The sequence below is a fragment of the Anolis carolinensis genome, chromosome 1, assembly GCF_035594765.1.
Source record: "Anolis carolinensis isolate JA03-04 chromosome 1, rAnoCar3.1.pri, whole genome shotgun sequence".
NCBI lineage: Eukaryota > Metazoa > Chordata > Lepidosauria > Squamata > Dactyloidae > Anolis > Anolis carolinensis.
The window spans coordinates 311,215,501-311,238,418 of NC_085841.1; the positions used below are offsets into that span (position 1 = coordinate 311,215,501).

General features: G+C 38.0%; 1 protein-coding gene across 2 annotated transcripts in view; it reads left to right on the forward strand.

Moving 5' to 3' along the window:
- Positions 1-20,414, forward strand: part of tmem87a (transmembrane protein 87A) — a 31,593-nt gene extending 11,179 nt beyond the window's left edge. The window contains exons 5-20 of one of the 2 annotated variants that reach the window (XM_008104221.3): positions 44-97; positions 175-231; positions 1,769-1,931; positions 4,414-4,475; positions 4,631-4,814; positions 5,269-5,368; positions 6,209-6,302; positions 7,459-7,530; positions 12,736-12,844; positions 13,055-13,107; positions 13,267-13,370; positions 13,951-14,024; positions 14,856-14,917; positions 15,922-15,977; positions 16,664-16,694; positions 18,265-20,414. In XM_008104221.3, the coding sequence (XP_008102428.1) occupies positions 44-97; positions 175-231; positions 1,769-1,931; positions 4,414-4,475; positions 4,631-4,814; positions 5,269-5,368; positions 6,209-6,302; positions 7,459-7,530; positions 12,736-12,844; positions 13,055-13,107; positions 13,267-13,370; positions 13,951-14,024; positions 14,856-14,917; positions 15,922-15,977; positions 16,664-16,694; positions 18,265-18,306 (1,317 nt within the window). In that variant the 3' untranslated portion in view covers positions 18,307-20,414. Of the gene's footprint in view, positions 1-43; positions 98-174; positions 232-1,768; positions 1,932-4,413; positions 4,476-4,630; positions 4,815-5,268; positions 5,369-6,208; positions 6,303-7,458; positions 7,531-11,637; positions 11,707-12,735; positions 12,845-13,054; positions 13,108-13,266; positions 13,371-13,950; positions 14,025-14,855; positions 14,918-15,921; positions 15,978-16,663; positions 16,695-18,264 lie in introns of both variants that reach the window. The other variant, XM_008104228.3, reaches the window with a different exon arrangement.
- The last annotated feature ends 2,504 nt before the right edge of the window (positions 20,415-22,918 follow it).

The window sequence follows — 22,918 nt, forward strand, 5'->3', positions numbered from 1 at the left end:
TGTTTGTGTACATAAGACATATTCTTGCTTTTTCTTTTTAAAGAATTTCTACAATGAATTTGTTCATCCAGAGCCACTTTCCGGTGGAAAACAAGAGGTATTATTTTAGTACTTCTAGATTTTCATTTCAAAGTATACAGAAATCTGTATTTTGATAAAACTTTTTTATTCAAGGTCTCAAGAGAACGAAGAGAGAATGGAACAAGCAATGCTACTATAACAGAAACTCCTGTAAGTATGAGAAAAGTGCTATGTGTATATAATCTATACACATAATAAAAGTGAAAATCTGTTTGTGTGTATGTGGCACGGGTGTCCGTTCACACAGACAGCCTCTGGCATCCACAAACAGGCTATAGTTCCCAGCGCTGTGGAGCCACCAAGTCACTCCCTCCCAGGACATTGCCGGTTGCAGTGAGCACATCTCAGTGTTCCTTTCTCTCATCATTTGCATGACTCCGCCCACTGCCTGTCTCTTAACCCTTTCCTATGACACAGCAAACAGGACCCCACCAACGATGGACCTGGAACTCACTTAGCATATAAACACAATATGGCCAAATTTGCATACTGGCGGGGTTTGGAGTGATTGACCTTGACATCCAGGAGTTATAGTTCACCTATATTCAGAGAACACTGAGCCCATCTGTTGATGGATCTGGACCAAACTTGGCACACAGACCCAATGCTGCCAACTCAGGGTGACTGACCTTCGCATCAGAGAATTATAGTTCACTTGTATTCAGAGAACACTGAACCCAGAAAGTGATGGATCTGGACCAAGTTTGGTTGTCCATTGGGAACACTGGGGAGCTTTGGGGGTGATTGACCTTTAACTCTGGGAGTTATAGTTCACCTGTATTCTGTGAGCCCTCTGAACCCCACCAATGACAGATCTGGACCAAACTTGGCAGACAGACCCAACGCTGCCAACTTGGGGTGACTGACCTTGGCATCAGAGAGTCATAGTTCACTCATATTCAGAGAACACTGAACTCAGCAAGTGACGGATCTGTCCCAAACTTGGCACACATTCCCAACATTGTCAACTGTGAATACTGGCACGGTTTCGGAGTGATTGCCCTGGGAATCTGGGAGTTGTAGTTCATCCTTATGCAGAGGACACTGAACCCAGCAAATAATGGATCTGGACCATATTTGGCACACAGACCCAACATGGCCAACTGGGAATACTGGGGGAGTTTTGGGAATTGTAGTTCACCCACAATCTTATGCATTTTCTAATGGGAGCATTCACAAAAAACTAAAACAAAGACTGAGTTTTTTTTCCCTAAGAAATGGCGTAACATATGACCAAACTGATATTATCTAACACCCAAAAACAAACAAGGTCCTTTTCAAATAACCTGGGCATCACCCGATACCCAAGCTAGTACAAGATAAAACAAAATAAACATTGAGTATGTTAAATCCTGTTGATTTTTGGAAAAAAGCCAAGAGGGGATATTAGCAGTGGCACACCCACTGCTATCCTTGAAGCAGAGAGGATTGATATGGAAACACAAATTTGCTCAATGTTTAAATAACATATGGTAGATTAGTGAAGACTGTGTTTGAAGTTACTGTTTAGAGTGGATTTCAATTTTTGCCACTGAGATTAATGTTTTTTATGTGGGAGAAGTCTTGTTGCTTCAGTTCCTGAGAAAGAAAATGCAGATATTGATTTCATACCCTGCTTTTTTCTCAGTATGGGATTTAACATGGCTTACAACAAAACTTGACATGTGAACTTGTTTGTTTCCTCCAGCCTATGAATGCTGTCATGAGAACCTGGCAAGATGGACCATATATCTTCATTGTGCAGATTGGCTTTTCACCCTCAAAGGAGACTAGTGTGGAAGCTAAAAGAATAGCAAGTGGACAACTAAAAAATGTGGCGTCCCCTGATCCCCAGAGGACACTTTTTACTAGTGAGTTATTGAATTTTGTCCTGTACACTTAGAAAGAATGTGATATTCTTTCTCACACTTACCAGATACTCCAGAGCTGTGTTTATGGTAAAAATTAGGAATGAGTTCTGACTTTCTAGATGGTGCAGTCATGACTGCTAAATGTTGTCCATAGATTGGAAGGAGTCTCAGAAGCTGTCATATTCGAGTCCTTGCTCAACTTATTAAATTCATCTGGAGCAGTGGTTCCCAATCTTTGATCCTCCAGGTGTTTTGGACTTCAGCTCCCACAATTCCTAACAGCTGGGAAACTGGCTGGGATTTTTGGGAGCTGAAGTCTAAAACACCTGGAGTCTAAAAAACACTGATCTAGAGTATCTTTAGGAGGTAGCTGTCCAGCCGCATTTTGAAGATATTTAGAGATAGAAGACCTACCACCTATCTAGGTTAATGGCTCTATTGCCAAATAACCCTTACTGTTAAGAAGTTCTTTCTAATATTTAATCAAAATCTACTCTTCTGTAACTTAATACCACAGACCTGGTCATATTTTCTGGGGCAACAGAGAACAAAACTGCACCCTCCTCTCTGTAATAGCCACCTTGATATATAAAGAGCGCAAACATGTTATTCTTTATACTTCTCTTCACTAGACTGAACATACCCAACTTTCTCAACCTTTGTTTATATGTTTTATTCTCAATATCTCTTATTCATGTTGTCCTCATTTTATTCTACTTCAAATTGCCTAAATCTCTCTGGTACTGCTAATGCAGGCTAAAACAATTGCTTACCTTCTTTGCTGCACCACCACATAACAAGTCATATTCAACTTATACTCAATAGTAATCCCAAGGTCCTTTTCACGTGTACTACTGCTAAACACTTTGTTTTTACAGTTTAAATGTAGAATTTTGCAGTTGTCTTCGTTGAATTTCATTCTGTTTCAGCCCAAATTTCTCATTTATCGAGAGCTTATTAAATTCTGTTCCTATATCCCAGTGTGTTAGCTACCCCTTATAGTTTGGTACCATTCACAAACTTGTAAGGATTCCTTCTATCCTAAGTCATTGAGAAAAGTGTGGAAGACTCTTGGTCCCAGGAAAGAACCCTGTGCTACTCTGCTTGAGAATCTTTCCAGGCTGAAGAGCAGCCATTGATGATGACTTTCTGAACACAATTTTCCAACCAATTGTGATGTTTCTTTGTATCCCACATTTAAACAATTTACTAATCAAAATATCATTGCTTACTTCAGATTAAGATAGAGATTCCTTACTCAAGAAAAATACCCTGGATCTGTTTATAATGGTGATATGTATGCTTGAAGATAAGGTGTGTGTGTGTGTTTGTAACTATTAGCACATACAGAGAAGGAAGAAGGACATTTGCTACATAAGAAAAACTTGAGTTGAATTGAAATGTCTAGAGAAGACTATAAGAAGGAATATAGCAAATTCTCTATCAGATTATTAATTCAGGTAGTCCAAGATTGTCTGCTCAGATTGACTTTGCTTCTTTAAGATTTCAGGGTTTTTTTTCTTTCCTAGTCCTGTCTGGAAATCCCTGGTAGCCTCACATTTCAGTATTATAATATTGACACAGAATTATCAGATATAATTGTGTGTATTCAAAGTGGTATAATAATTATGATCTTAAAGGGCATTTATCCTGATGACAAATTAATTACTCTCTTAGATAAGAGACAGCAAATCCCATTTTTGTTCAAATGAGAATTGTTTTTTCCTTTTTCATTCTATTCTGTGCTACTTCAGAAGTCTACTTTTCCCCCTAAGGTAAAAGGCAGGTGTCTGAGCTGATGCCTATTGTGTGTATTTACAGAAATAGGGATCTACCCTTTCATCTTCATTCCAAGTGCAATAGTGATGTAATGCTAGATGTTACCTCCATATTTACCAGCAAGGTTACCTTCTCCATCATAGGACATAGTTTTACTATGTGCCTCATGGCTCAAACATCTAGGCAAATTTGAGGGATTCTATGCGCTCTGCCTTTGCTGGTGGTTGTTGTATTGTCATCAGTGCCTGTTGAAACATTCTGGATAATTCAAAAACTTGCACGCTAGCTTGCATGGTATTTCTTGGTCCTGGTAAAAGTATTGCCCACCTGTAGATTTTGTCATATTTTGTTTGGTACCTTTCTTAGTTTAGGTCTGCACGACAAGAAACACGCAAGTGGAACAAAGCCCACTATTGTGATCGTCCAGGTATTAGACAGTATCTTTGAATTAAGGAATGATTATGGAAGGTTAAAAGTAAATATGTCAGACATCACATAGCTAAACTGTGAACTTGATGAATGGATGTCAGCTTAAGTGTCTTCAAAATGGATTCAACGGATTCATGGAAGTTAAAGTTTCAGTTGCTACTAATCACCGAGGGACACAAAATGTTGGACTAAATAGAGTTCTAGTCTGAACCAGCAGGACTTTTCTTTGGTGCATTTCTGAATTCTTGCTTTCTTCTGTGCTTCTTTATGACAGTGACTGTGGAAGTGAAGGGTCCGTATGAATATCTTTCTCTAGCAGATTATCCACTCATGATTGTAAGTAAATGTCCCATGTACCCTAGATAGCTTTGTGGCTTTTTGTGGGAATTGATGCATCCCTCTGGGGGAGCGGGAAGGATAATGCATCTGTCTTGACTTCCATAGTTGTCCAAAATTTCTTTAAACACCTTTCTTTTGTCTCTCTCCAATAGTTTTTCATGGTGATGTGTATTGTATATGTATTGTTTGGAGTTCTGTGGCTGGCATGGTCAGCCTGCTACTGGCGGGACCTCCTGAGGATCCAGTTTTGGATTGGTGCTGTGATCTTACTGGGAATGCTAGAGAAAGCTGTTTTCTATGCAGAATTTCAGAATATTCGCTATACAGGAGAATCTGGTAAGTGTGAGGAACACTTAAATATATTTGAAAATTGCAACATTTCTCCATTAAATTTCAGACTGGTGGAGCTACAACTCCTTGAGAAAAAACTCATTCCCCATTCACTATGTAAACTGAAATACAGGTATTCCAAAAACTATGGGAAAAATCTGAAAAACCTCTGGTCCCAGATATTTCAAACAAGAGAAAGTCAGACTGTGTTTACTTTAATGTGAGCCCCATTTAGTTTGATACAATGGTTTCTGGAAAGTATGCCCGGGATATTAGTAGACTTATCTTCTGCTGCTTCATAAGAAACACACCTTTTCCCATTTAAAATAGTTTCTCTTTTCATAGTTGGCTTCTTATGAATGAAATGTCTACATTGAAATATCTGTGATAATTCAGTCCATGTGCCAAATCCTAAACATGCTTAATAATCCTTTCGTCTTGTGGGTTTTTTTATTCACAGTCCAGGGAGCACTGATATTGGCTGAGCTGCTTTCAGCACTGAAGCGGTCACTTGCTCGAACTCTTGTTATTATAGTGAGCCTGGGATACGGTATAGTCAAGTAAGTACTAATTTTGGGCTTTCAACTCTGGCTCATTCATCCATAAAATGTTGGAGTCAGACATTCACAATCCTTGGGTGCAGTTTTCTCAAGTCCCCTGCCCCACCTTAGAATGGGAAATACTATGCCAACCACCCTTTGCCATGAAAAAAAGCCATATGCTTAATCTTGGGAGAAAGAGAGTAGGTAGCAGACAGGCTCTACCAATGATGGGAGAGGTATGGGAGGCCTCTTCTCTAGCAGAAAATTTTCAGCTCTTTTCCTTCTTGGAATGATGGGATTGGAATATAAATTTAATCCTTCCTGGTAGGAGAATATATTCCGGCTCTGTTTCTGTGATCCTCATCCTCCTGCATCTCTGTTTCAGATGAAAGAAAGAACAGTGATTCTTGATTGTTGGATTACAAATCCCAGAATTCTTGACTAATGGTCATAGTAGGACCTTTTGGAGCTATCTTCAAAGTCTGGGGACATAGGGCTGGAATACACTCCCTTAGAACATGAACAAAGGGTAGCAAAGGTCAGGGTGAATGTTGGCAGATGTAAGGAGGGGATCCATTGGAGAGGAACTGAATTTGCTCAAATTCTGCTTCCTGTATGTTAAGCACTTTTTCTTGAATATTCATTCCATCTGTAGTGAATGTCAGGCTTCTTACATTTCATATACTGCGAGTATATCTTTAAATAACTTAAAGGTCTTCAAAGCAAGTGGGAAAGATCTGCAATTCATTGTGTAAGGCAAGCACCAGTACCTAGATAGATAATGTTATGGGTTATATGACCCATCTCAGCTGTAAAGTTGAAGCTTATTTCCATTTTCTCTTTTTATTTCCATTGCAGACCTCGTCTTGGAATCACTCTTCACAAAGTAGTTGTTGCTGGAGCCCTCTATTTATTATTTTCTGGCATGGAAGGTGTCCTCAGAGTCACTGGGGTTTGTAATCATACTGGATTTTCATGCTTTTTAAAATATATTTAACATGTGGCAAGACGACACTATATAACAGATAGCAAATAATCTTTTGCATTTTGTTGAACAGACTTTTTATTGCTCAGCTGACTTGTATGCTTATCATTAAAGAATGCTTAAAGAGCAGTTTCTTGCCATCTTATAAATTAATGTGCTTTAAATGAACAGATTAATATTGACTTCATTATTATTTTTGTGGATGAAACTGCATTGTTTTATTACATCTATTGTCATCTTAACAATATGTGCATGTGTGTCCATGTACACATACACACACTCTCAAAAGGAATTCAGTTACTTCTATTCCCATTTCTATTATTGTCATTTGTTTTTGCTAAATAATACATAGTTTTGAAATTGTACAACTCTGTGAGTAGAAGCATGGTTGTGATTCTAATTTGGGAACACTGAAAGGACAGCCAAACAGATATAGAATGCATTGTAGATAATGCAGGTGGATATTGTATATTGTGTGTAATACAAGTATATGTTTAGTTTCCAAGACATGTAGAGAAGGGCATTATGCCTTTGTGGATTGCAAAAGTCTGAAACAAACAATTCATACAGATTATATTTTGTACATATAGGTTGGATATCACTTATATGAAATGCTTGGGATCAGAAGTATTTCAGATTTTTTCAGATTTTGGAATATTTACACATATGATGAGATATCTTGGTGATGGGACTCAAGTCTAAACATAAAATTCATTTATGTCTCAAACATACCTTAAACATAGCTTGAAGGTAATTTTATGCAACATTTTAAATAATTTTGTGTATGAAGCAAAATTTGTTTGTATTGAACCATCAGAAGCAAAGGTGTCGCTATCTCATCTATCAATGTGGACAGTTTTGAATTTTGGAGTGTTTTAGATTATTGGATAAGCAATATTCAACCTATATTGTATTTCTATAAATATATTAGTTGATACTAACAGTAGTTTTGGCAATCTGGAAGTAGGTAATAATTTATTATTTCTAGTTGGTTTTTGATGAAAAACCTGGGTTTCATCTGTATTGGACAGAGTTAAACTGCTTCTTGGTTTTGTGTTGATCGTGTCTGTGTTCTTCTCATGCCTTTCTGTTAAAACTTTCTTTCTTTTTGATACCTTTTCAGTCTTTCCGTGGTGTTACAGCTTTGATAGCTAACATTGCGCTATCTGTCATTGACTCCTGTATTATTTACTGGATATCCTTTCAGAAGTTGTGTAGTGTGGCTTTAATTTAAGAACAATGGCAATAAACTTTCCAAGCTCTTTGATCCAAATTTTTGGGTGCCTCTAGATATTTCAGAAGACAATAAATGATTATCCATCCATCATCCCCTCACAAAAGATTTTGATACAGCATAGCATAAGTCACCTTTGGACTTGCCAATACAAAGAGTAATGAACAGCAGGTTAATTCAGGGAAGGTTCAGCTCAATTTATATAGTGTACTGAAATCTCATAGATTTCAATAAGAATCAACACTATTGCATTTTTTTATTATATGTGTCTGTTGTGAATGTTGTGGTGTATAATGGGGGTATGCATTTGATGTGGTTTAAAATTTCTCTGTAAAGCAGTGAAATCCTATGCATGTCTACTCAAAGAAGTCCTGATTAAATAATTATGTATGTGCCTTCAAATTGCCTATTAACGTATAGTGATCCCATAAATTCCATAGGGTCTTCTTAGGCAATGAATATCCAGAAATGATTTGTCATTGTCTTTCTCTGACTTTAACCTACAGTACATGCCAGTCTCCATTCAAAATGTTAACCCGGCCTAATCTTGCTTAGCTTTGAAGTACAATTACAGGATCTGATAACTTCAGAATGTTGTTGTTTATTCGTTTAGTCGCTTCCAACTCTTCGTGACCTCATGGACCAGCCCATGCCAGAGTTCCCTGTTGGCCTTTGCCACCCCAGCTCCTTCAGAATATTCAGGCTACTTTAGTGGTACTTACTGGGATAATTGTGTGTATGATGCAGAGTGTTAAAGAAATCTTTCTAAATTACTTCTTGATGAGACCTGGTATTGATTGGTTGTGAAAGCCTGTGAAGAGTTCATTAATTGCTGCAATATTTTTTTTTACTTCCAGCATGAGACTAAGGGGATTAGGATATATTACCTCAAAGTGTCTCTTTGTGATACAAATCGCACAAAGAGAGCAAACACAAAAGGACTGGTAATGTGCTGTTTCTGATAGCAATGCAAAAAGGGCATAGCTATTGTACCTGGGCTATGCAGTTTGCAGAATATGTAAAATTTATGCAAAAATTATTCTAGAAAATGTTATAACTCTCAAGACCAACAGAAAATGTGAGAATTGAGGAAGAAATTGTAGTTTCTTGTTCTTGCACACAAGAAAGAGATAATCATATCTTTACAACAATGGCAGCTCTTTTTGCAGTTTTCTTTTAGATATAGATTCACTTGGGCTTGTGGACAGTGGAAGAACCATTCTTGCTGTTAGACAGAATAAGGTCATTTGGGGTATCAAAAGTGCAAGAAATGTGTTTCCTATATGTTAGTGTTCGATCTAAGGTGACACGAAGATATTTAAGATGGAAACAGTGTTTAGGCTCTTGGCCTTCCCAGGTAACTTTCAGTTTCCTGTTGGCTTCATGGTTACGTAGGTGGAAAGCACACACTTGTGTCTTGGCAGGGTTAGGCTTCAGGTGGTTCTCTTTGTAGTAGCTGGAGAGATCTTTCAAGGCATTAGTGAGTTGGCTTTCAACTGTTTCAAAATCTCCTTTGCTTGTGTTGTTAGGCCAAGGTCATCAGCATATATAAAGCTCTTTGTGAGTGGTGGTAGTGGCTGATCGTTCGTGAAGATGTTAAACAAGGTCAGTGCAAGAACGCTGCCTTGGGGTAAACCATTTTTTTGCCTCCTCCATCTACTTTTCCTGCCCTGAAACTCCACATAGAAGCTGCGGTTTTCCAAGAGGGTCTGGACAGTTTTTGTAAAGTCAAAGTCCCAGGTGATATGGTAGACTTTATGCAGCATTTTTCTATGTTGCACCATGTCATAGGCTGCCGTAAGGTCCACAAAAACTGTTCCCGTAATACAGCCTTTCTCATAGCCTTAGTCGATATGCTCAGTCAGATGAAGAATTTGATCTGTACAGTTTTTCCCTGGTCTGAAACCTGCTTGTTGTGCAATAAGCTTAGGTTCGATGACAGGTCCTCATCGATTTAATAGCATCCTCTCATATACTTTATATAAATGACATAAGAGGAAGATTGGTCGGTAGTTCCTGGCATTGGAGGCATCTTTACCAGGTTTTAAAATGGCAATGATCTTAATTTTCCTCCATACTTTGGGAATTTGTTTGTGTGCCAAGCATTGATTGTAGAATTTCAAAAGCCAGTTTTCAGCTTTGGGCCCCAAATGTTTGATTTGCTCCATCATTAAGTCATCTAGGCCAGGTGCTTTACCAGTTTTACATTGCTTGATAGCTTCTCCGAGTTCTTCCAGGTTTAGAGGAGATGACAACTGGTGGGTTTCAAGTTCTGGCGCCCTGTTGAATTCTAATGTCAAAGGATGTTTCAGTTTTCTGCCCCAAATTTCAAGTAACTTGGGTAGCTTTGGGTAGTATGCATTGTCCTTGACCAACCTTAGTAAAGCTTCTACACTGCTATATAAACCCCAGGTTATCTGCTTTGAATTGGATTATATGGAAGTATAGAAGGGCTGGAGCCTTATTTACTGTTCTAACCCAGGCTACAAAATGTCTAGGATCAGATATGTTCTGTGTGATTTTAACACATTATTATCTGTAATTCTGTATTGAGCTGCTGTTATTTTAAGACATCTTGCTGACTCCCAGGAGATTGCCTGGGAAAATCGCTTTCAAAGCATTAATTTTTACTCATTTGTTTCCTGTACATACTCCTATGTTTTGGAAATATATGTTAACCCAAACCATAAAGAGGAACATGATTGCGCTGCACCTCTCTATTTGTTCATGCAGAAAGCAGTGAGTCTGAAGTCAAAACCCCTTAATATGCATGGAGACATGATTCTGAACCCTGATTTTCCAACGATCTGGCTCATATGGAGAGCTTCTATTGGATCTACACTGCCTTACATCCCAGGATCTGATCCCAGATAATCTGGATTGAACTGGATTATATGAGTCTACACTGCCAGATAATCTGGGATACGCAGATAATATGGGATCAGATTCTGCGATATAGGGCAGTGTAGATCCAGGCTATGTATGCAAGGCATTCTCTACTTGTAATTTTTACGCAAAAAAAAGGCTGACAGTGGTGGAGGGCTAGTATACTCCCCTCATCTTGTGTTAATTCTTACTTAGAATGTCTGAAGAGGGATACTGGGACAGAGCAGTTGGTCTAGCATAGTGGTTCTCAACCTGGGCTCCCCAGATGTTTTGGTCTTCCAACACCCAGAAATCTTAAGAACTGGTAAACTGGCTGGGATTTCTGGGAGTTTTGTAGGCCAAAACATTTGGGGACCCCAAGTTGAGAACCACTGGTCTAGCACAAGTCTCTTTCTCTGTCTTTAAGTAACCCTTGTTTCGATCATTTGAATAGAGCTTCTTGGACAGAGCAATCCTAAGGCCCCTTTCACACAGCTGAATAAAATCCCACATTATCTGCTTTGAATTGGAATATATGGCAGTGTAGATTCAAATTACACAGTTCAAAGCAGATATTGTGGGATTTTCTGCCTTGATTTTCTGGGATATAGGGCTGTGTGGAAGGGCCCTAAGTAGTCTTGCATCACAATTGGCTGTTGCAGGGAAAGGCAGATTGCTTTGCCAGGGTTTTGAACTAATCGTTTCCAAAGGGATTCCTAGATTAAATCATGTTGCCTATCATTGGTTTAGAGTAGACAGACAGGTCTGGCACTACTTTATCTAGATTTTGGAATGCTAAATCATTTATTGATTTAACAGCTTTCTAATGCAGCAGAATACTTGTACAGCAGTTTTGGGCCTGAATCTTCAGGATCAGTTTTGGATCTAGAACAGAGCTGGGGAGTATGAGTCTTGGATGTTCTTCATTTGCAGTCCATTGAGACCTACAGGACTACATGTCTTGCTGAATGAATGGAGAAAAAAAACATATTTGGTGCCTTTACATTATTGTCAGCAAACTACTGTTATAACAAATTGTGTGCTTGAGGCTGCAATTCTGTACACACTTACGCGGGAGTAAATTTCTTTAACCTGAGTGGGACTTTCTTCTGAGTAGATATGCAGCGGATTGTACTACAGCAACCTTGCATCTTGCTTCTGGTCCGCCTTGATCTCAATACCCTTTTCTCTTTCTCTCTCTAGGCACAGAATGATCTTGCCTCCTTGGCTTTTATTCCATTGGCTTTCCTAGATACTGCTCTCTGTTGGTGGATATCCTTCTTCACTGGCTTTTTTGGTGGAATTTTAATACCTTTGGAATTGGGCTTTTGTGGTGGGTGGCATTTGTCTGCAGATATTCTACCAGATTCTGGTTTTGCTTGTTTCCCTTCGCAAGCATAATTCTTTGACATTTTGGGCCTTACTCATTAGGGAGCAAGTGCCATTAAATTCATTGGAATAGTTCTCTTAGTCAAAATGTTTGGTGTTGTGGTGCAAGGAGTAGGCTCAAGGATCACATTGGTAACACAGAAGATCTGGAAAAGTCATAGGAGGCTAGAAGGCATTTCACCATGTTCTTGGCCCTCTCCTGCTAACAATGTTGACTCTGAAACCATTTTGCCCACCCTGATCTAAAAGCATGTAGAGAACCAATAATGGTTACTGGTTACTGATGATCCTGCTTTTTAGTGTAGTGATGTCAGCTCTGCTAGGTCATGTGGATCCCTAGTCTATATTTCTACAAAAGAATGAGCTATGTATTCAAAGAGAACAACTCTGCCTGTTTTAGCAGTCAACTTTCTATCTAAGTCTATCTACAGAGTGCATTTGTAATCAAGATAACTGTGCTAATAAAATCCCCCCAGCCTTATTTGTAACCCTTTTGTAGAAACTATTGAAAACTGTGTTCACACAGCAATACTTTGTGTTAATGGCATAAGATCTGAAGAGAGGTCATTATATGGAGACTCCAGTGCCATTAATACGTATTTAGGTGGATAGGTCTGTTTACTATTTCTAAGTGAAACAGCTTCTGAAGTATCACAGAGAAGTGGTTTCTGATGGTTTTCATAATTTATTCTTATTTTCTGAGACAGTGCTCGAGGCAAGTGGCAGTGAAAGCCCAGTGGCGGTGATGGATTTCACTTTGATATATACAAGTTAACAAATTTCCAGTGTTTAAGAGTACAGTACTAACATATTTATGTCAGTATCCCTGTGCTTGTTGAACCTAAATTAACTCTCCTAATTTTGCCCATCCCTGATGTTAAGTTTGGGCTGTTTTTCTTGACTTACCATTACATATTTATCAGTTTGACTCAGACAATGAAGTTGTTAAAACTTAGGAGGAACGTTGTGAAGCTTTCTCTCTACCGACACTTTACAAGCACTCTCGTCTTGGCAATAGCAGGTGAGCTTTGGAAATAATTCCTCATTCATCCTCTCATTGTAAAAAAATTGCAAACTAATAACTGTAGATCAAGGAATATACATTGCTCCTTGGTATAACTTCCATGGTTATAGATTCTTCCAAATATCACTCAGAAATATTTTATAGAGAATTCTACAGTCTTATCTGACTTGCTAATCTTTTTTTTGTGTTGTGCTTTTATACCTTTAGCATCTGTTATTTTTATCATCTGGACAACTTTCAGGCTGGTAGACTGTCAGTCAGTAAGTATGGTTTATCTTTTTTAATTGCCATGAAAAGTGTGTTTTTGTTTGACAGTCAAGTAGCTAAGAATTTAGTAAAGATTCTTGTCCTTCTTTCTTATTGAAAGTATCACCATTTCTCTTTTGAAAATAATTATTTCTTTGCCTTTCTGTTAATAGGATTGGCAGGAGGTGTGGGTAGATGATGCCGTCTGGCGGCTCTTGTTTTCAATGATACTTTTTGCCATCATGGTTCTTTGGAGGCCCTCGGCCAACAACCAGAGGTATAAAATTCATAATCTTTGTTTTAAGACTAAGTGCATTGTATATATATATATAAGTTCAAAACACCTGGTTATTTTGATATCCAGCAGCTTTCTTTTCCTGTTTTAGGTACAGTAGAGTCTCACTTATCCAACATAAACGGGCCGGCAGAACGTTGGATAAGTGAATATGTTGGATAATAAGGAGGCATTAAGGAAAAGCCTATTAAACATCAAATTAGGTTATGATTTTACAAATTAAGCACCAAAACATCATGTTATACAACAAATTTGGCAGAAAAAGTAGTTCAATACGCAGTAATGCTATGTAGTAATTACTGTATTTACGAATTTAGCACCAAAATATCACGATGTATTGAAAACATTGACTACAAAAATACGTTGGATATTCCAGAACATTGAATAAGCGAGTGTTGGATAAGTGAGACTCTACTGTAATTGTGAACACCCCCCCCTTCTCTCTGTGTATATTTGACATAGACTCTGAAAATGTTCATTTTGGTCTGTTGAACCAGATCTTTGTTGCTTTATTTATTTCGTCTATTTTTTTACAAAGATTTGCTTTATTTGTTTTCAAAAGATTTGCCTTTTCGCCATTGTCTGAAGAAGAGGAGGACGATGAACAAAAGGAACCAATGCTGAAAGAAAGCTTTGGTAAGAAAAACAACAACAAAAAACAGTATTTCTCTTTTATGAATAGATATTTTTCCAAAGTTTAGCTTCTTGCCAAACTCAGCAAAGACATTTGTATTCAGTTAATTCAGAAGGGCTTTTGGTAGAGATGGAAGTAGAAAGAAACTAAAATATGACGAGTCACAATTTCTCACCTAATTTTATTCACAGTTGGTTGTGACATTTTTGTTTCATTTATGCTTTTTGTTATAATTCCATGTGAGCGCCTGAGATAGTAATAGGAAGGGCAAAGGATTCTGTGAGAAACAGATTATCTTTGAAAGGGAAGGAGGCTGCAAGTGTGTGGGTTCCAACTTGCCATTTAAACTGCTAGATTGCCTTTGCTCTTCCTACCCATTACAGCCAGATTTTGTGGCTGTTGAGAACTCTTGCTGCATGTATAAACGATCATTGCTTCAGATTAAAAGCAGAGTAAAATCAGGCCTGGAAAACCAGTCCTATGTGCCATTTGTTAAAATCTAAAGATCTACAGCAGTGGTTTCTACCTTTTCCCACTCTGAGGAAATTATTGTAATCACCTGGGCTTGGCCTCATGTAAGACACCCTGAGTCCCTTCGGGGAGATGGAGACAAGGTATAAAAATAAAATAATAATAATAATAATAATAATAATAATAATAATAATAATAATAATATGGTTCAGTGTTTTCCCTGTGATAATTAATTTTTTATCCTGTTCTATGCATGGCAAAGAGATTGAAAAGTTGGATAATGCTTCATATTCTAGTCAAACTTTTATACTTTCTAATCATCTGGTTGACTGGGTTTCCCCCTCCCTTGTTATCGTACACAGAAGGGATGAAAATGAGAAGTTCCAAACAAGAATCAAATGGAAATCCAAAAACCAACAAATCAGTAAGTTTGATTTTTCACATACTGGTAGCTCCTACTGGAGTAGAAGGCAGAACATGTAAGGAAATTGTAAATTGCTGGCCTAGGTAGTAATAAACTGCATGGAAATATTGAAATGAAAAGAACTGTTCCTAGGCTAATAGCCAAGAAGAAAATAAGAGTCAAAACTGGATACATGTCTAATATAAACTTATATTTAGATGTATTGCTGTTCTTTTTTTTAAAACGCAACCTATAATTTTTCAGTACAGCAAATGATCTTGCTCATTATTTCCAGTCTTGGAAAGTGTCTCCCATATCTACTTAAATTAAATGGAAAATAGTATATGAATAATTGCCTTTTCCCCTTTTAAATAGAATTAAAATGTTAAAAGATGTAATACAGTAGAGTCTCGCTTATCCAACATAAATGGGCTGGCAGAATGTTGGATAAGCGAATATGTTGGATAATAAGGAGAGATTTAGGAAAAGCCTATTAAACATTAAATTAGGTTATGTTTTTATAAATTAAGCACCAAAACATCGTGTTATACAACAAATTTGACAGATAAAGTAATTCAATACACAGTAATGCTATGTAGTAATTACTGTATTTACGAGTTTAGCACCAAAATATCACGATGTATTGAAAACATTGACTACAAAAATGCGTTGGATAATACAGAATGTTGGATAAGCAAGTGTTGGATAAGTGAGACTCTACTGTAATAATTTTTCTCCCAAAACTGGCACCTTTCAATTGAAAAGTAGTGAAATGGGTCACTTTAGATATCTGTTAATATAGCATACTTAAGGAAAGTTTCGTTTAATTCTGCATATTTTTGTAAATGTCCATACCCACACAATAACGACAAAAAAGAAAAAAAAGAGAAAGGGGGATTTAGTTAGCAAAGCTTTTGTAAGACAGATTACACATAATATATTTTATTGGGTTAATTTTATTGTAAATCAGAATGACAAAATAATGATGGGAAAAATCAACTAACCAGTTTTCCTCAAAAATCTAGCAGGAAGATGATTTGAAATGGGTAGAAGAGAATGTCCCTTCTTCAGTAACTGACGTGTAAGTATTTGTAGTGTGACCTATGAACAAAAGAGATACCAGAAGCAGAATTACTAAAAACACTTGTCATTTCAAGTACATAATTGATGTTTTAGTAGTTTCTTCCTGAGGACTACCAGCTGCCAGTTTTCAATAGAATGTCTGAACTTGGGTTGTAACTTTCTGGTAGTTGAAGCTTTAGTGCTGATTTTCTTGTTTCTAATAACGAAGTAAACAAGAATTTCCCAAATTTATGTTTTTCCTTTAACTGCATTGTGTGTGTGCATTAATAGTCTGATAATGGGTTAGCTGCCACTGTTTCAGTCTCCTCTAGAGGGCTGCATCATGTTGCTTCAGTATCATTTTGAGCAACTGGAAGTAGTGAAGTTGCATCACTTCTGGTCACCTTGGGGCCCTATTTGGGAGGGGGGGGCACCCACAAAACAGAGTTTTTGGCCCTTTTGAAACATTTGGGAAAAAAGGGGGATTGATAAGTTGGAAAACATAAGGGCATGCTGGGGGCTTTGTGAGGTCAGGGGATAATGGAGATCTTCAAGCTACGTTGGACTCCCCAAGTGGCCACATGTAGCATGATTGCTCCAAATCTTAATTGGATAAAACATATCTCTGAAGTGTGTAATGATAATTGTTAACATTATTCCTTCTTGCCAATGTTGTATTTTCTCTCTCTCCTTCTCTTAATGCAGTTCTCTTCCAGCACTTCTGGATTCAGATGAGGTCAGTGAACAATAATTCTAGTCCTGTTACTAGACAGAAAAGGCATGAGCCAAGAACTAAGGAAATTATTTCCGCCTTTTAAAAAACAGAATGTTTTAATTGGCTTTCAGTCAGAGGAAAAAAGCATAAAAACATAAATATAAGGAAGAGGAACCATTGAAGATGGATACATCATTTTGAATAAATATTTTTTGAAAACTGGAGGTCTATTCACACTGCACAATTTCATACCACTTTAATTATCATGGTTCCATATTATGATGACCTGAGATTTATAGTTTGCTGAGCTATTTAGAAGGATACACTGCAAACGAGAGGGATTGAGGATTATGTTGGTTTAATCATATAATATAGACAGGCACTTAAGAGTTCCTTGGGGAATAGTAATTTTGGATTATTGGACTAACATTATCTGACAGAGAGTCTCAGCTCCTTGACACATCATGACACATCCCAGGATTCCAAAGTATGAAGCCATAAAAGTTAAAAGTGGCATCAAACTGCTTTACAGTAATTGTGCAATGTAGATACACCTTGGGTTAAATAGTACAGTTGTACTTTCTGCATATAATGCAAGCAACTGTGTTGTTCCATTTTGCCATTTACTCATAGACCTGGCTAGAAGCAATTATCGCTTTTGAAGATATTTTGTAAGATAACATTTTAGGGGAGAAAGAGGAGCGGGGGGTTGGGGTTGGAAAACTTTTCCCCAATGATGTTGAAATCTGTTCCATCTACAGTGTAAAATGCTTCAAAATAATGCAATTATATGTGAGCTTTATTGATGAAATGTTTGTGTCAGCAAACTACTATTTTTTCAGTCCATATTGTTGAAAAACTATTATTTGGACTTTTCCTGTTTTTTTTGGGGGGGGGGGAAGATATATAAATATGTTTGGCTTCAGGGTTTCACTTTTTACTGTTTTTACTGTTTTAGTGTGTTGATTTTTCTATGTATTTTAATTGTTTTTATTAATCTTTTGATTATTTTGTAAAACGAAAAATAAAAAATATTTCCCAGTCAGACATTCAAAAGGCAATACAAGTAACTATTTAAATCAAAAGATTGTATCAGTGTCCCTCCTCCATAATAGGAGGGAAGGCAATTATATGTAGATTCAGGATTCTGAACCTGAGTATTTCCATTTCCACTGAGAATAGTTGGTATAATATCCAGTTATATAAGAGTTGAACCAGATGAATACATATGTCTGTGTTTGTCAACATAATGGGAATATAGGACTGGGAGGAGGTGACCTACAGGGGAGAATTTTGTGGGAGTGAAATGTGCTGAATTCTTCCCTAACTGCTATTTTCTTACGCAATCACCCTTCATGTTTTTCCTACAAGAGAATTTATTGGCTATTTAGAAGCCCAGTTGGGGTAGGGAGATGAGGTTAAACTGGATCAAGGAAGTAGGAAGAAGAAATGCTCAACGTTCTCACAAATGCCATTATGGCTAAAAAAATAGGAAAAACCTAGGTATAATTTCTTGTGATTTTAATTAGTGCATTCTATATTGCAGTAATGACAGCATTCACGGTTATCTGTCTCTGGGTTAATTTTGCAGGAGAGAATGATCACACATTTTGAAAGATCCAAAATGGAATGAAAAAAACAACAAAAAAACGGGTTTGTAAGAGAAGATTTCCTGCTGTTGGAGAAAGAAACTTCTGTCTCCCATGGAATGTCCCATGATCTGATATGTTCCATGATCTTTGGAACTCTACATTGTTCTCAGAAGAAGAACACTTTACTTGGGTCGCTGTGAATGGAATGTGACACATGTTGATTTGCATCATTGCTGCAAAAATAGCTTCTAAAGCAATTGAAATGTTTTTTTATGGCAGCATGTTATTTTTAAAATATTAAATGAAACTAAAGCATTTTACTACTGCCTTGAAGACCTGTGAATCTAATATCACAGCCAAATCCTATATATTTTAACTGCACTGGGCAGAGGGAAAATAAATAACAAGTGAAAGGTTATGAATAATTTCCCCCAAACCAGTAAGTGTGATCCGTGCACAAAGGTGAATGTCACCTTTTAGCTAGTCTCCAGGAATCCATGTGCTTCACGTCAAGACTCACAACATTTGAGGTGGTGCAAAGAAGACTTAATACTAGTGTTCTCCACTTCCTAGTGTGATTGGAGCTTTGTAAATGAGTTTTGCACACAATAGAATATCTATGGCTTGCAGGTATATCCAAGAATCTGTGGACTGGGGTCAGTGCCTTTCATTTTTTTTCACAGATGCAGCAGCTACTGAAGGAAGATTATGATATAATCTGGCTGGGGCGGGGGGAGTGCTTTAGAAGATGAGCTCTTGCTTATGGAACTGAACCAAATCATGACTTCATAATGCTTTTAACAAAATCAAATGCATTCCAGAAAAAATGTCTATTTTTTCATACTTTGAACCAATGATTGTTTAACCTTTAGTGTTTACACATCTCATTGCTGGCAATGGGATGTGAGTACGGTCAGTTCATTAAAATTAGTGCAGTGAGGCTTTCATAAGATGATTCTACTACCCATCAGTTGTATTTGACTAGTTGTGTTCATCCTGTGCTTTCTTTTGGAAGCATTGAGATTTGCTCTCTGAATCAGGTCTGTACAAACTGTGACCCTCCAAACCAAGTTGGGCAGCTAGTCATATATTATGGCTAGCCAAATACTTGTCAACACCCCTGTATTTTTCATTATAGGTGGGCTGCCAAATCTGGAAGGCTATGAAGCCCCAGGTGGGTTGGATTTGGCCACAAGTTGTGCTCGTCATTTGTTGTGTATGCAGACTATGGAAAGTTACCTGGAATAAGAAATAATATAATGATATGATTAAGCCAGTTGATGTCAAACTCATTTTCACTGAGGGCTGCATCAGCCTTCAAAGGGCCGATTGTAATTGTAAGACTATATAAATGTAACTATGTTGCCCTGGCATTGAAAACCTCATGGGCCACATAAAATGATATGGCAGGCCGGATTCAGCCTGCAGGCCTTGAGTTTGACATGTGTGGCTTAAGCCATCTGTTGAAAAGTGAAGGAATGCAGTGTTCTGGATTCTAGAACATCTGCTTTCCACCACTTGTTTATGGATAGCTTCAACAGACTTTTACACTTTGGCATGCTATTATAGTATGTTCATTCTAAAAGTAACTCTCCTAAAGGTATGTGTGTTCTACATATAAATTCATTTCTTCAAACAAAGTGTATCCTTGCTCTCTGAGCAGGGCTGGTTCCAGCACCTGTAGCTTTAAGTAGGTGTTGAGTTTCTATTGCCCTCACAGGGATCACGGGCACCTGATCTGTATCTATGAGCGACCCTTTTAACATGTCCTGCTATGGTCCCAATGTAACACTGCAGCAGGGCAGTGGGGAATTTAAAATAACAGATCATGTTATTTTATCTGTCTGCAGGCATACTTCCAAATACTTTGAAAATGAATGGCAAGATAAGGAAAGGTTTTTTTAAAAAAAATTCTAGTGCCACGTTTGGGCTATAGGAATGAATTTGACACATTTATTCCTTCAGTGATCCTGGAATTGGGTTTTGTCAAGAAAATCTGAAGTCTGCTGCTCTCAATTTTGTGTCTCAATTTTGTTTCAGCTGTATTTAATATGGTAATGGGTTTTCCTGTAACAAATTACTTGATTACTTGATTCAATTTGAGTTGCAAATTTTTGTTCTGTATCATAATAAAATCTTTGGCTGTGAATCTTTCCATCTCTCTTTAACACTTTCAATTGTAATTTGCGGTTTCATATATTTTGATGCTTAAGAAACGTATATTGGCATCAATATGTTGTGCTGCATGGTACTATAAAATGTGCATTTTCAGGTATTGACACACAAAATTATAGAATTTGAAGGGCACTATGGACCATGAAGTCCAACTCCCTTGCTCAGTTCTCCATCTGTATTCTCAACAGGGAGCTCTCCAGCCTCTTTTTGAAGACATCCAGCAAAAAGAACTCACCACCTCAATTTGATTTTTGTGTTCATGTTGCAGATGAAGAAATTTTACTTTGTATATTAGTTTGCAAGGCCCCCATGATACATACATATAATATATCTCAGATGAGGTCAGTATGATGGCTTGTTGCATCTTTATGGTAAAAAAAAATCAATGTCTCCTCCCCTCAAAATGTCTCCTCCCCTCCCCTCAATGTCTTCATAGGATAAACGAATCCCACCATCATTGGTTTTTGGCCAGTGGCTTACTGTTATTGAAACCTTCGACCTCAAGGAGGACCTCAAACTTGTGGCCATGGAAAGATCTTGATAACCAATGGACCTTTCACCCAGAAACCTAAATTCAGCTAACTTCCATAGATAACTATTAAACTGGACATACAACTTTCACAAGCACTCACTGGGGGAACGTAGAAAAACCCCATCGCCACTTCAGGCAGTAGGCATAATCCCCCTACATTGCTTCCATACACCTAACAAAGAAGTTCCCCAACATCCTCTTTCATCCTCCTGGGAACCCATTCAGGTTGGCTAATATCAATTGCTACCGATTGTTTCAGCAGCACAGACCAGTGTCCTCACCCAGATATGGGAAACTAGTATCATTAGCACCCATTACCTCAAAACTACCCACATTTCTTTCCCTTCCCACACCAATGAGAGGAGGAACAAGCAACACCACAAAACTTCAAACTGAACAAAGACAGGGTTGTTGTAAGTCTTTCGGGCTGTGTGGCCATGTTCCAGAAGCATTCTCTCCTGACGTTTCGCCCACATCTATGGCAGGCATCCTCAGAGGTTGTGAGGTATGGAGAAAACTAAGCAAAGAGGTTAATATATATCTGTGGAAAGTCTAGGGTGAGAGAGGTCAGTGTGAATGTTGCGTAGTTAATCACTTTAATTAGCATTGAAAAGCTTATCTGCTGTCTTCTTCCTGCCTCTGGGGCATCCTTTGTTTAGAGTCGTTAACTGCCCTTGGTTGATTCATGTCTGGAAATCCTCTGTTTTCAGAGTATTGCTTTCTATTTACTGTTCTGATTTTTGAGTTTTTTTAATACTGGTAGCCAGATTTTGTTCATTTTCATGGTTTCTTCCTTTCTGTTGAAGTTGTCCACATGCTTGTGGATTTCAATGGCTTCTCTGTGTAGTCTGACATGATAGTTGTTAGAATGGTCCAGCATTTTTGTGTTCTCAAATAGTATTCTGTGTCCAGGCTGGTTCATCAAATGCTCTGCTATGGCTGATTTCTCTGGTTGAATTAGTCTGCAGTGCCTTTCATGTTCTTTGACTCTTGTTTGGGCGCTGCGTTTGGTGGTCCCTATGTAGACTTGTCCACAGCTGCATGGTATCCGGTAGACTCCTGCAGAAGAGAGAGGATCCCTCTTGTCCTTCGCTGACCGTAGCATTTGTTGGATTTTCTTCGTGGGTCTGTAGATAGTTTGTAGGTTGTGCTTCTTCATCAGTATCCAGGCCAATGGATACTCCACCACAGACATCAGAAGAGCTGCAAGGCCAAGAACAAGCCATGAGAGTCAAGACAAAGATCCACCCAGAGGAAAGGTGTTCTTACCATACATCAAGGGAACTACTGACCGCATAGGGAAGCTGATGAAGAAGCACAACCTACAAACTATCTACAGACCCACGAAGAAAATCCAACAAATGCTACGGTCAGCGAAGGACAAGAGGGATCCTCTCTCTTCTGCAGGAGTCTACCGGATACCATGCAGCTGTGGACAAGTCTACATAGGGACCACCAAACGCAGCGCCCAAACAAGAGTCAAAGAACATGAAAGGCACTGCAGACTAATTCAACCAGAGAAATCAGCCATAGCAGAGCATTTGATGAACCAGCCTGGACACAGAATACTATTTGAGAACACAAAAATGCTGGACCATTCTAACAACTATCATGTCAGACTACACAGAGAAGCCATTGAAATCCACAAGCATGTGGACAACTTCAACAGAAAGGAAGAAACCATGAAAATGAACAAAATCTGGCTACCAGTATTAAAAAAACTCAAAAATCAGAACAGTAAATAGAAAGCAATACTCTGAAAACAGGATTTCCAGACATGAATCAACCAAGGGCAGTTAACGACTCTAAACAAAGGATGCCCCAGAGGCAGGAAGAAGACAGCAGATAAGCTTTTCAATGCTAATTAAAGTGATTAACTACGCAACATTCACACTGACCTCTCTCACCCTAGACTTTCCACAGATATATATTAACCTCTTTGCTTA